The sequence below is a fragment of the Falco biarmicus genome, chromosome 2, assembly GCF_023638135.1.
Source record: "Falco biarmicus isolate bFalBia1 chromosome 2, bFalBia1.pri, whole genome shotgun sequence".
Taxonomy (NCBI): domain Eukaryota; kingdom Metazoa; phylum Chordata; class Aves; order Falconiformes; family Falconidae; genus Falco; species Falco biarmicus.
The window spans coordinates 69437867-69452357 of record NC_079289.1 but is presented as its reverse complement, the minus strand read 5'-3'; the positions used below and the strand labels follow the sequence as shown (position 1 = coordinate 69452357).

The window sequence follows — 14491 nt, the reverse complement described above, 5'->3', positions numbered from 1 at the left end:
GCGTTTCCCGCTCCCCACGCAGCGCCGGCCCCGCCCCCCCGCTTCTGGCCGGAGGCCACCGGGCCCCAGACCGCGCGGCCGCGCCTGAGCCGAAGCCCCCCCCCCCGCCGCCCCCTGCCCGGGCCCCGCCGCCGCGCTCCCCCTGCCGGCCTCAACGGCCGCCGCGCCCCAGCCCAGCCGGCCCCCCGGCAGCGCGCGGCGACAGCCCATGCCCCGCCCCCGCCGGTCGGCGCGGACCAATCCCGTTCCGCGAGGCGGGCCCCGCGGGCGCGTGCCGCCGCACGGCCAATCGCGTGCGCGCCTCCCCGGCTTCCCGGCGCCGAGCCGGAACGTCCCGTCGGCCCCGTCGCCTTACGGCCTGCGCCGTAAAGCGAGGCCGGCGCGACAGCGCGCGTGCGGTGTTACGGCAGCGGGGAGCGGCGGGGCCGGGCCGGGCCGGAGCGGGTGGGGGCGGATGCCCGGGGGCGGGGGGAGCCCGGCGCCCGGCACGCAGGTGGGAGCGGAGGCGGGCGAGGCGGGCGGCGCGGCGGCCGGCGGGCCGGCGGGCGGCAGGATGAGCCTGTCGCCGAAGGAGCTGTCGAGCCTGCTGAGCATCGTGTCGGAGGAGGCGGGCGGCAGCACCTTCGAGGGCCTCTCCAGCGCCTTCCACCACTACTTCGGCAAGGCCGAGCACTTCCGCCTGGGCTCCGTCCTCGTCCTGCTGCTGCAGCAGCCCGACCTGCTGCCCAGCCCCGCGCAGCGCCTCACCGCCCTCTACCTCCTCTGGGAGATGTACCGCACCGAGCCCCTCGCCGCCAACCCCTTCGCCGCCGTCTTCGCCCACCTCCTCAACCCCGCGCCCGAGCGCGGCGGCGACGAGGCGGAGCGCACGCCGCTCTCAGGTGCGCCCCGGGGGAGCCTCCCCGACCCCCGGCGGAGCCCCCCCCTCCCCCGGCACCGCTCGGCGCCGGTGCTCGGCTCCCCGCCGGCCGCGCCGCTTCCCGCGTTGGAGGAGGCGGTGGGGGTTCCGGGGAAGGCTCTAGGCGTCAGGCGGGCCGCTTGGCGGGGCCGGGGGGGGAAGCCGCCGCGGCCACCCGGGGTTGTAGGAGGCTGTCCGACAGCTCTAAAGCTGTGAAAGAAAACCGCTGCAATGCCCGAAACGCTTTTTTCCCACTTCGGTAAATACAAGCGTGGCAGCCGCGGGTAAATCGGTCTCCAGAAATTACTTTTATAGTGTGAATTGCAGCGTCTGCTTGTATTTAATAGCTCACTAGTTGTCTACATGGAGAGCGTGTAAAGCAATCGCAGGGACTGACCTGGCCTCAGATGCTGTGTGTCGGGATGCATGGTACCCGTCAGTGTAACGCTGCATTTCACATCACTTCAGGAGCTGACTAGGTAACAGTATTGCACATACTCACAGAGGCTCTTCGGCTGTGCCGTCTTGCCATAAATAACGTGTTAGCTTGCGTTTTAGTTTTGCTCGTTCTGCCTGAAGCATATGGAAACTATTAATGCTCTTGCCTTAAAAATTGGGGATTGTCCTTCATTGTGTCTCTGCAGGCTTCTTGCCTCCCATAACGCCTCCAGAAAAATTCTTCCTTTCTCAGCTGATGTTGGCCCCCCCGAGAGAACTGTTCAAGAAGACTCCTCGGCAGATTGCTTCAATGGATGTGGGGAACATGGCCCAGTCAGTGGATATAAGTGGGCTTCAGCTGGCATTAGCAGGTAAGGAAGATTGGGATCTGTGGTTCAGTTATGAATAAAAATGCTAATTGTAATGTGGCTGTAAGTTACCTGAGAAGCACTCTTGCCTAACCTGAAGATGGAAAAGGTTGAACTGTCCTTTAGGGTCTTCAGGCCTGTGTTCAGGCACATTGAGAAACTTCAAGTAGAGATTACATCTTAACTGTTTTATCCTACTTAACAAACAGCTTTTTAAGCATATATGTCACTGCCTGAAACATGAGAACATTTTGCAAGTATAGGAAGACTTTCATCTAAGGCTTTGTGGGAGGTTTTTTTGGCTGATTTTTTTTTTTTGGTGTATTTTTATCCCTTTTCACTCTGCAGTATTTCTAGTATGAGAGAACAAGCATAGCTGTCACATACCGGTATTTCAACCGTACCTGGCAAATTATTTTATAGAACTAAAAATAAATTGTAATAGACAGTCAGATCTTGCAGTGTTAGCTGAAGAGTGGGAAGGTGGTCCACTTTTACTAGACTGAAAAGAAAAACAATGTGGTGCTTATCCTTTGACAGGAGAGAAGGAGCAGGAACATGATTGTTCTGATCATGTTGACTGATGAGTCACGTCTGGAACTAAACTGAAATAGAAAATACTTTTGGGAACAAGGAGCTGGTTTGAACACTAATAAATAGTGGGTTTTTTTCCTAGGTATATGCAAATGGACCCACTTGCTTGAAAACTGACCATCCAACTTCTGTTTCTGTACAATGCAGTTTATTGCTCTGAGGTCAGGCACTAACTAGGCTTTCTCTGTCCTGCAGTTTTATCTTGGTATCATTTTTTTTTCTGCAGAATTTGACATTGACTTGTTATGCTGTGGTATACTGGTCTTTGCTCACAGTGTACAAATGTCCTCTGGTGTCCTCCTTAGCTACTATTTCCAAACTGTGGAATCTTCTGAAAATGCAAATTGAATACCTTAACATCCCTCACAGGCAAGACAAACCCTTACAGCTCTTTCTGTTCATCCTGCCTGTATTTTCTAGAATACTTTAGTGAATTCAGATTTTGTGAAACTTCAGGTAACTTGAGATTTTTAGCGTGTCACATGTGATGCTTTAAAAAGTCTGGAGCTCTTTCATTTTTTTTTTCACTTGTTTTCCCCTTGGTACTGTGTCTGCCTTCTGAACAGTTTGTTCTCATTAAAAATGAAACACATAGAGAAGGTCCAAACTGTGATTGTATGGATGGGTACTCTAGGCCATGCATTTTAGTTTGTCCTTTTTTGAGATAAAGGCATTGATGGCTTAAAGTATGGTGCAAAGTCATTAATGGTGCTTTGCAAAATTAAGTCCTGTAAAATGTGCTTGTATCATTATTTACATAATACAGTAAACATGCATGATTAATTGCATATGAGCAGTTGTAGGAGTTATGTAACGAAACTGCAATTGAAAAAGCTTTGTGCTATCTTTCTCTGACTTGCTGTAGTTCCCTAGAATATGTCTGCTTTCTATTTGCTTCCTTAGAAGATAAATCTTTTGCTTGTTTTACTAGTGTGATGTTTCTTGACTGTCTGTTGTGTTTTGGAAGGTCTGTGAGTTTTATACAAGTCTTGAGTATATTTCTCCTGCTGATTCAATATGCAGGATGAAGCTGGTGCAGGATGATGGCGCGTAGATACAATGTTTGCACTGTTGTGTTTACACCCTTTCCCCCCACATTTCACAGAATATAATAGCTGTAAGGCTTCTTGGCTGTTCACAATTTTGGTCCCTGAGAAAAATTCCTGGCTATTTAGAGCAGGTTTATTTTTACTTGCTTTAGAATATACCTCCAAAATAAACTTAAAGAGTTTAGAATGCATGAAGTTTTTCTCAGTGTACCTATCCCAATCGTTTTTTCTTCCCCCCCCCCCAAAAGGAGGGGGAAAAAACCACTTTGGCTTATCTCCTGATCTTGAGCTCATGGTGACAATTCGCTTGCAGCTGTATGGTGGTTTTTCTAGTTGTGGTTTTCTTTTTTGGTTTTAGCTGCTACCTGCTCCCACATCCCACCCCCACTCCACCAACCCCAAAGAAAAACAGAATGTTGGAATGGGTATTAAAAATTGCTTTGTTCTTTTCTCCCTTTGGTCTACAGAAAGTATTTTCAAGCCTCAGTCCCTCCCAGTAACTTAGTTTTGTTGATCTGGCATGTTAGTGTACCAAAAATGTCATATTCTCCTAGTTGCAGGGATGAGTCTTCCAGCAAAGTGCTCCTGTTCGTCTGCTAACCCTTATTTGATCTAAGAGTAATTGACCTGTATTAAGAGTTAAGTTTGTAATGTGCTGTAGAGGTTTCCTTCAGAAAACAAAGAAAGCTTCCTTTTACCTGTAAAAAGAAAAACAATAGCTCCATAAGGGAGCCTAAGTGATCATTTGCAGATTTTATTTTTTTTAATTTCAATGTCTTAGTTCAAGATGCTATATTCTTTCCTGTTAAATCACCATATTCTAACTCTGCCTTCTGCTTACTTGAAACTGTTGATTCAACCCTAATTCTTGAAGCAGCAAGGGTGAGCTTTTGAGCTTCAGTGTGTATAAGGGCTCATGCAGGCTTCTGAAGTCAGTGAATTGAAGGACTGAGTCTTAAGCTTTTATATTTCTAATTAAACATCATTAATCATTTGAGATTATGAGGATACAAACGTATCAGTAACTTACTTTTACCAACTGATGGATTTAAGTTCTAGACTATAGATTAGAAGGACGAAAAAAGACTGCCAATATCTTCCTCACCCCCACACCCGCCAAACTTCATTTGTTAAATTGACCCTTCTGTTCAGTGGCTAAATTGGCTAAATTAAAGTACTTACAAGATGGAGTTTGAAAAAGTTTATAAAGAAGAAGGTGTGTTTTATAAACCGGCTCATTTGGACTTTGACTTATTAGTTATTTTAAAAAAACACTTTTGAAGTATGCTGGTTGTTGCTTTTAACAGGTAAACATACCCTGCTGTGGTGCTTCAGTGAGCATATCTGCAAATGTTTGCATGATCTGAAATAATTGGGTAAAGTAGGACAGAAAGCCAAAAAATAAACTAGCAATCCACAGTCCTTTGTTTTAATGATCTTTTTGTCACTCAGTTTGTGTCTCATGGATTTGGTTGGAGGCATATGAAATAGTTGATATGCATGGAAAGCTGGGAAGGGTCGACATGACTGCCCAAAAAGGAACAAGCATGCTTTGCTTAGAAGTGATAGAGACAGTACACTAAATCTGACAGCACTACACTTAATTAGTCAGGAAAAGGAGTGGCGTTTAGTTTCATGTGGAAGTTTTTCCAGGGATTCCTTGTGTGATGCCAACAAGATCTCTCAAAATAGTACAGACAATATAGATCAGCCGTTGAGTCTTGATGCTGAAGAGTGATAGATCGTGACAGAACACCACCTAAAAATATGACAATGCAAGTATTGAGCCCCACAGTATTTTTGGCCAGTTTCTCCAAGTCTTCATCTGTGTATACAAACCTTAATATTATTTTTATGTAATTTGTGTTCTGTTAATTTGGCCTTTGAAGGGACACTTTCAGCTCCTCCCAGATTTGTTTAATGTAGAAGCGCATAACAATTACACTTTTTTTTTTCCAGACAAGCGCTTACTGTCGCTTGACAGCAAATGCAAAAGTAGCTTATGCTGTGCCACTGAAATGTGTTGCATAACTTTTGAATAGCTGACTTCAGGTCTAGTATGACCATTATTGTTGCAGAGTCTGTAAATCTATCTGCGTCAAACTTTTACTTCCTTGGTCTGATTGCAAAACTAGGTACAGCATGTGAACTCCTTCAGGAGTACCATGTGAACCTACTAATGTGCTTTTAATGCAGATTACATTGCTTACATTTTCTAAAGCCAAGATTGTTTCAGACTAATTTCTCTTTTTTTCTTTATCCTTGCTGCATATCTCTGTCCCTTGCCTGTCAGCTGGCACTCTGAGTACTAGCTGCCTGACACTAAATTTCATGTTGATGTTACCTGGTTTATTTTAAGCTAGTTCTTCTCTAAAGCTGCTTGTTTCTCACTACGTTTAGTATTCCAGGCATCTCTGTTTCAATTTTATGCTTTAATATTATGGACTGGCTTTCTTTCAGAGCGTCAGTCTGAGTTGCCAACACAGAGCAAGGCCAGCTTCCCCAGCATTCTCAGCGACCCTGACCCAGATTCTTCAAACTCCGGTTTTGACAGCTCCGTTGCCTCCCAGATCACGGAAGCCTTAGTGAGTGGACCAAAACCTCCTATAGAAAGTATGTGCATTTTCACATCTTAGTTTTTCTAGTTCATGACATGCTATGTTGTTATACTTCTCCAGATGTAATGTAATTTGGAAGTATTTTCAAGGTATGAAATGGGAGTGAAGATGAATGAAATGGTACAAGACTGTGTCAGGGTGTCTCCAGATCAGACTCCGTAGTGTTCACGTTTCCAGACTTAAAAATCTGGAGCCTATCTTCAAGCTCTTAACCATGTCATCTGTTGGTTAAAACACTGGGCCTGATGCCCCTTGGATCTTAATCCTCTAAACTAAGATCTGCATTGACTGTTAATGCCTTCCAAGGAAGACTTACTGTGGAAGGAAAAAAGACCATAGAATCGGTAACTTAGCAATCTGAATCAAGAGGAAAAATGGGCTGATATAACAGCGTCAATAAAAATCAGAAATAAATGTTTTTCGAGGAGGGAAAATAAGATCATAATGCTGTTCTGGATGTTATGATAGCTTAAAGAAATGGGGGGGTTGGGGTTCTTCTTTTTGTACTGATATAAAACTCAATACCTGAAGCTTAAAAAACATTTCACGTTGTTGCCATTTTAGGTCACTTTCGACCAGAGTTTATTCGACCACCGCCTCCGCTCCATATATGTGAGGATGAATTGGCATGGTTAAATCCAATAGAGCCAGATCACACCATTCAGTGGGATAAGTCAATGTGTGTTAAGAACAGCACTGGAGTTGAGATAAAAAGAATCATGGCAAAAGCTTTTAAAAGTCCCTTGACTTCCCCACAGCAAACACAGGTAAGTATCGTGCACTTTTCTGTCTAAAATGATTTTCTAATAAGCTAACTCATGTATTTTAGGAAACTGATCACTTTAATTGATCTGTGTTTGGATTCAGGAAACTGCAAGGACTTTAAATTGTAAAAACCCAAGAGTTTTGACTTGGGTTGGTATGAATAAGAAGAAATCTTTAAACTTCATAGCATTGGCTGGACATAGGTACAGTTCATCAATAAGTGGCACCAATATTTTTCTGCCTGGAAAAATCTTCTTATAGTAAAGTTGTTCGTGGAAGCTTTTGATAAATGATTATTTCAGAAATGCCAACACTGAATTTTTTTTTTTTTCCTCAATCTGATAGTATTATTCCTGATTTCAGTGGGCTTTTTTGATAATCATTATGCTAGCGCTATAAAATATCCTTTTTTTGCATAACTTTTTCTGACAACAGTGAACTCAAAACGGAGTTTCTTTCTGCTGGACAGGAAACTAAAGAAGGCTGAAACTTCGTGTGTGTTTTTTCCTCCCTTCCTTGCCACCCACTGATGAAAGAACTACTAAGTGCCTTATAAAAGGTTTTATGGGCACAGTTGCCTTTAACTAGAAATTTTAAAGTATACCTCCAGTGTCTTTCAGTAGAAATGCCTAAGTCTAAAGGGTTATCATTCTCCTGTAGCTTAGATGTATTATAGTGGTTTCTTCAAGCAGTAATGTAAATAGTTAAGGAAAAAAACCCTGAGGGTTGGTTGGTTTGTTTGTTTTTCTTTACAGCTCCTTGGAGAACTGGAAAAGGACCCCAAGCTTGTTTACCATATTGGTCTCACTCCTGCCAAATTGCCAGACCTGGTCGAAAACAATCCTTTAGTAGCCATAGAAATGTTGTTGAAACTGATGCAGTCTAGTCAGATAACAGAGTATTTTTCTGTCTTGGTCAACATGGACATGTCCTTACATTCAATGGAAGTTGTAAATCGGTGAGTACTATCTCAAATCTAAGGTTTCCTTAAGTATGTGAAATAACTGAACAGTTACTAAGTGAATATGAGGCTGGCCACGGCTGTATCTGAGTGCATTCCAAAGACTACCAAAAGTAACAGGAATTGAAGAAATGACTAGTCAGATTACAGTGAAGGAAGAGTATTAGACTATCATTCCCTTCTCAGTTTCTCTATGCTGTTTGCAGTGTGTTCTTTTTTTTAGTATTCTCTTAATAATAAGACTTAATGTGCTTGATTAATCCTGCAGAGAAAGAGAGTGCTGTGGATTTGTTGCTTTCTATGACTACTGGACTGTCTAATTCTGTTTCTTTCATAAAGACTTTACTTGCTTTTTATGTAGTTCCTTATTGGTGGTGTCTGTAGTTAAAAGAAAAACCTCCTATTTTAGTCCAGATGAAGGGTTGGTAATAAAGAATTGAACCTCTCTAGCATCGTCAGTGCTAGGTTCAGAGAATGCTGCCAATTTTGACGTCCCTTTTTACAGCATTGCCACTTTAAAATATTACTGTAATGTTAACAGCTTCCTATTAGCAGTAGGAATAGGAAAAACCCCACAATTTCCCAGCAGGAAGATGTGATGGTGGAGGCATATATGTTACATTTTGTATTGAATATGTATAATTTTATGAAATTTTCTGTTTTAATTAACATTATATATAGTATATATTAACATTAATATAATTTTATATTGTTTGTAACATACCATGTTTGACCATTTTAGGTATTGTAAAAAGCACACTTCTTGGATAGGTGCTATGCTACTTAATTTTTCAGTCCCTGCTTCAAGAATGGAGGGGCTTATTCAAAGAAAGTAGTGTGCTGCTATTTAGCATTAGCCAAGGGTTACCCCTTTGAAAAGAATGGGGAAAATACGTATTGTGTTGTAGTAACTGGAGCTGATAATTACTACAAAATCCCTTTATCAAACTGTTTGATACGTTAATGTCAAAACCGTATTTAAAATGGTTATCATTTTAAGGGAGTCTGTCACTGCAATTCGTAATATGTCTAAACTTTTATTCATATATCTGGGTCCTGGTTAATACACAAGTTTCACTAGTAAGTACATGTTCGATGTCCCAGGAAGCTGCAAGTTTAGTTACTGACTTGCAAAATGACCAGTTACTGAATGTGTATGGTTGTGTCACTGTAGTGACTGTCACGCCCTCTAACAGGTCATAATCCTGTTGTTCCTGATGAAGAATTCACATTCAACATTCATTTCTCATATCTAAAAATTAGCCTTATCTCTAGCTTCTGTCTTCTCTTTCAACTGAGGTAGCAGTTGTGTTTTATTAGGACATCTGGAAATGTTAATTTTGATCCTTCTTGAGGTATGCTTGTGTGGAAGGTAGAAGACCATGGTGGGACAAAGGGCAGTTATTGTGAGAATCCTCCACAAAAAGTTAATGCCACACTGCTGCTCTGCTTAAACACAATTTATATGCTTGATGTGGCTTAAGTGAACAAAAGGTGGTATTGTTAAATAGCTATCCTGCTTTACGTTCATGACATGTCTTCATTGGGAATCACTTCTGCATATAGGTACAACCCATTTTCTTAACAGAATGCTAGCCCCTTGAATGGGAAAACTCAGACAGCTAATCCTCACAAACTACAGAAGTACCTCCTCCCACTTACTTTCTTCCATTTCTTGGCAATTACTGAACGTGAACTACCAAATGAGGCTTGTCCAGCAGTTTGTTTGCAGCAGAGTTGAATTGCACCTTAAATACCATTTGAGGAAAGAAACATTTCTGAAATAAAACCCTCCCACGGGTGCAGACTGCCCTGAAGTTTGGGCTAATGATCACAACATGGAGAAACAGTGATAAGGAAAGGGCCTTTCCTCTTGTCCAGGATAGCTGCACCACCAGTCAGGCATGCTGGTTCTCCCATAGTGTAACTCCCATAGGAATGACTTTTCTCAAGCTGCAAAACGACTGTCAGCACAAACAGGGAGACACTGATTTTTAAGTGAAGTGGGACAAAAGCTTGAAACTGAAATGTCTAAAACAGGCACTGTTTTCCCTGTTGTCTCCCTTTCACTACCTGAGATGGGACTGATTAGTTATTTTGGTCAAATTCTGTCCTATCTTTATGGCAGTTCTACATTTAATGTGTGTTGTTTTCTTAATAGAACCCTATTGCTTGTTCAAATAAACCGCGGCAGCTCAAATACTTCTGTAGTTAGTATTGTTAAACCACAAATAGGTATGCTTTGCTGTTAACCCTTAAAAATACACTAATTCTCAAATTCTTCTGTAGTAAGAACCTTCAGAGACTATCGTGCATCATTAATCTCTAAGATTTTCATCTAGTAAGGGTCTCTTCTATTTGATCTGTAGATATTCATATTGTTTCAGTCCCTAGGACTAAAATTTGGATTTGAAGGAGCTAAGGAAACTGATTTTTTTTTTCTGTAACAAAGGAGTTATCCTGGCTGTATACTTAAGGAAAGAGTTCAGCATCTAGATTCCGTACCTGAAATTCAAATATGAGTACAAAATTGTATTACAGTGCTTATTGCAGAAGAATCTTAGTACTTGGATAGCTTGGGGGCTTCATCTTAAATTGGAAACTAATGTCACTGACTCACTTGGTAAGTGAAATGTATAGCAAATGTTTGTAGGTGTGTTAAATATACTAGAAACCAATCTAGCTCAGCTTCTGTACTGTCAGAACTGGAAAAAAAAAAAGGGTTTGGACTTTTAATGAAGAAATTTAAATTAGAACTAAGTCTGTAGAAGCTGTCAGAAAGCAGTTTTGTATGACATGACTGGGAATAAAGTAGTACCACAGGTCTAACTCATCTGTTCTGCAATGGAATCACTAGATTTATGGCTTCATAAAGCACTGGATATTTTTAATTTGAACAGGCTTACTACTGCAGTTGATCTCCCACCTGAATTTATTCATCTTTATATCTCCAATTGTATTTCCACGTGTGAACAGATTAAAGACAAATATATGCAGGTGAGTACTTCAGTAAACTGGTTAGGAGAAAGGGTCCCATATATTGCTTTTTGTAATATGTGCTGAGATTTTGTAAGGTTGATAGCATTAAGTTATTCTGTCTTACTGCTTCTTTTTTCAAAGGCACTTTTTTTTTTTTTGCTAACACACTATGCAGTTCTTTATAATGTTTAACAGATGTTTCTTTATACTGTTCCCTACTTTTCTGTAGATATAATACACTTATCCCTGGCCAAACTGCAGTTTTATGTGGCTCGGGTCCTTACTTACAAAAAAAGTTTATCTGTCAGTCAGTGTAGCTTTTCTTCACCCACAGTATTAGTTGTTTACCTTCTGCTTAAAGCTTCAAGTTTCTTTTCTGTGCAAGTGTGCCCACCACTTACAGACATTTGAGGTGATTAACAAAACTCACGTGGAAGTCTTGCCCTTCAGCCATGACCTACAACAGCTTGCAGATTTCCTCAAAGACCTAAAAAGCTTGTTTTCTGTCTTCCTAACACCATAGTCTCTGCTTCCCAAGCCCGTCGTACTTCCTCAGCCCTAGCACGCTAGTTGTAGCGATTTCAAGGATCTCTACCCCCTGGGGAGGTTTTCACACCTTTGGCAGCAAGGTTGCCTACATGCTGTGCAAGGTAGTTACTTCCTTCTATCCTAAACTCATCTGTTGGTTTTACCAAGTGCCCAGCAGAACTCGTTTTCTTGGATGTGTCATTGGTGAAAAACCATTCCATGTTCAGTTTACCCAAGGCTTTGTGAATCTTGACCAAGTCCTGCCTCAGCTGCTTCCTCCTAATACTGAAGGAGTGCAACATCTTTAGTCTCGTGCAACAAGGCAGCTGTTCCTTTCCCTTAAGCTTTTTTGGTGTCCTTCTCTAGTGCATTCTCTAGCTCTACTATATCCTTAAGCTGCAGAGATGAAAATTGTGTGCAGTACACAAGATATGGGTGCAGCGTGGGTTTAGATAGCAGCAAAACCCCCTCTCTTATTCTCAGTACCCTTCCAGATGATGACTAACCATTTGTTATCTTTTGATGGCTGCTGTTGCTTTTCTGCTTTGGGACTCTGCCAGATACACATGGGTGGCTTGTTCTGTGACCTGCTAAATGGCTGTGCCTATTATACTTGGTAGCAGAATAGGAAAATAGCAGGAGATCTAGGCTGCAGCTGAGAATATGCCCACAGAATGGGACACTTGTGTTCAAAGGGGCTGCTGAGAGCATGTAGCAGCTGTGCTTCAGGCATGCAGTGGACAAAAAAGAACAGAGGGTTGAGGAACACATACTGATCACCAAGCAGCATGCAAAGTTTGTGAGATCTAACATTTGTTAATACTCCATAAGAGGCCTCACAGCAACTGAGACATAAGATGTTTTGTTTGAAAAGTATGGTACAAAAACATTCCTTTTGGAAGTGAAGGAGGCATGGTCCTCAGAGACTGGGAGTCAGCCAGTATGTTGCATTTGTACTTTTGTTCTGATTTTCGTGTTCCTCAGTTATTAAAGTTACTCTTGTAACTAATATGTGTGCAGAGAAAACAGTTCATGCCTTTTGACTGCAGTGAAGGAAGTAACTTGTTCAGTTTCTAAATCCTCGTGGTGTAGGTAGAAAATTTTGCAGTAGTAAGCTCAGTTCCTCTAAAAATAGTTGATATCTTATTTTCATTGTCAAATAACCTAAATTGATTTGGACACATCATCTATCAAGTCCCCTCAGTTCCATCTGATAAACATCAGTTGTGTATATAGTAGCCTTTAGGAAAGTTTTGGGTTCAACTCTTTCTCACAATGTGGAAGTATGAGACCACTTCATTATTAAAGATCTCCTTTTGTCCTTGAGGAAGAATGTACTCTGTATAAAGCACAGTTAGTGGCTGGATCTGTGTGGGTTCCAGTTCCTAGGTCTCTGCTTCCCAACTCACCAGTCTGCCCTCCGAGGTGTTACCTAAGCAGCCCTTAGGAAGGAGGAACACCTCAGAGATCCCATCTCGTCACTGGATCAGGCAGGAAATGTGCCAGGAACTCTCAGGCATGTTCTTGGGTTAGATCTCCCTGGTACTGTCTTTCCTTCCAAGATAGAGCAGGAGGGTCATGTTCTAATTCAGCAACAAAGCACTTCCCACAAAGCAAGTTTGAGATCAATTCTGTTGCTGTCACTTCCCATCTGGATTGCCTTAATCATGTGGTGACTGGGGAATTTTGAGATGTGAAGCTTGGGGGTTTTTTATTATTATTGTGTTATTGTAGAAAATAAGACTAAGCAGGACCCTAGTGATACCATCTTAAGCTATGATCCCTTCTTTTATGCAGAGATTACACAATAGATAAATTTAAGTACAGTGCAGAGGTAGATCTGGCGCTTCATTTGTGCGTGGGATTAATCTTGACAAAGCTCCTGTATCTAGAAGCTATAGAAGTACTATAAATCAGAGGTGTCCATTTCTTAAATACAGTAGTATGGGAGATGGAAGAGTTGAGGCAGCATGCATGAAGCTTGGGAACAAGATTACTGCTGAAACTGAATTGCTCCTGAAATGCCTCGGTTGTACTGCTGAGTGCCAACAGTCCTTCAACTGACTTGGTTGCAAACATTTATCTGGATTATGAAACCTTTCTTTTCAATTTCAGAACCGTCTGGTACGTCTTGTTTGTGTCTTTCTTCAGTCTTTAATCAGAAACAAAATTATTAATGTACAGGACTTGTTTATAGAAGTGCAAGCATTCTGTATTGAGTTCAGTCGGATACGAGAAGCAGCTGGCCTTTTCAGATTGCTGAAGACACTAGACACTGGGGAAAATCCATCAGAGACAAAAACATCAAAATAAAACCACTGCGTCGCTGGCAAAAAAACTCCCAAACCTGCCAGTTTTCTATGCCAATTAATTGTATATTTTAAACTGAAATCACTGGATTATGTAATACATTATAAATAGCATTTTATGCATTTAAACAATAAATAATGCTTTTTCTGGTATACATGCTTTGGTTTGTGGAATGTGTTAGGCCTTATATGTGTGCTATTGTTGACTGTGGGTTAAACTCTCTGTATGTCATGCATATCCTGAACTACAGGCTCTAATTCCAGAGAGATTGTGAATGATACTTGCCTTGTGTCTGGAATAGTTTGGGAGTAACTAAAGTCAATTTGTATCAAGGTAAGTCACTTCAGTTCCCGTTTTTCCTTTCTTTCATGTCAAGACCTAGAAGCTGGATATAACTTCCTAACGATGTGTGCTGGTTTCAGTGAGTAAGGGAAAGTGTGTCTTGGTGTCTAGAAAAAGCTAAAGGTTTATCTTTACATGGCAGAAATTAAGTTTTGGGTGCTGTAGGCTCAGAGTGGTACTCAGAGATCGCTGAATCTTTCCAGAACACTGGCCTCATACCATCCCTAGCTGAAAAACCACACCTATTTCATGCTTGTAAGAATGTTTCACTGAGGAAAGATGGCCCCCTCTTTTCCATAAAAATCAAAGTTACAAGCTGCTTCTCACTTCAGAACTTGCATAAGCAGTTGCTCTGTGGCTACCAAAATTACTGTAGCCTCTTCCTTCTAAAGCATGTAGTCACAGTACCATTTGGGTGCTAGATGCCAGGTATTGGGAAAACTGGGGAAGGAATCAGCTGAAGTATTACTTTAAGCTGATGGTAGAATAGCTGCTGTTTAAACCCTGAGACTGAAAAGGAAAATAACTTGAAAAGCTGGCTAGTTCTAATTTAATGCTGCTTGATAAATGAAATCTGTTTTAAATCTGCATCTGCTTCTCAAACTTTTATGAAGTACAAGATCAATAATGCAAGGTCAGTC

General features: G+C 41.9%; 1 protein-coding gene across 1 annotated transcript; it reads left to right on the top strand.

Annotated features, from left to right (window-relative positions):
- Nucleotides 1–193: 193 nt before the first annotated feature.
- CNOT11 (CCR4-NOT transcription complex subunit 11) lies at nucleotides 194–13660 on the top strand. Its single transcript, XM_056327335.1, has 7 exons — nucleotides 194–881; nucleotides 1543–1707; nucleotides 5808–5960; nucleotides 6530–6732; nucleotides 7486–7688; nucleotides 10592–10688; nucleotides 13314–13660. Exons 1-7 carry the CDS (start codon nucleotides 209–211, stop codon nucleotides 13509–13511), a joined length of 1692 nt encoding a protein of 563 aa, XP_056183310.1. The 5' UTR covers nucleotides 194–208; the 3' UTR covers nucleotides 13512–13660.
- The last annotated feature ends 831 nt before the right edge of the window (nucleotides 13661–14491 follow it).

Coding starts and splice junctions, on each gene's coding strand:
- CNOT11 (XM_056327335.1), top strand. CDS start 209: ATGCCCCGCCCCCGCCGGTCGGCGCGGACCAATCCCGTTCCGCGAGGC. Junction 882..1,542: donor GGAGCGCACGCCGCTCTCAG/GTGCGCCCCGGG, acceptor GTGTCTCTGCAG/GCTTCTTGCCTCCCATAACG. Junction 5,961..6,529: donor ACCAAAACCTCCTATAGAAA/GTATGTGCATTT, acceptor TTGCCATTTTAG/GTCACTTTCGACCAGAGTTT.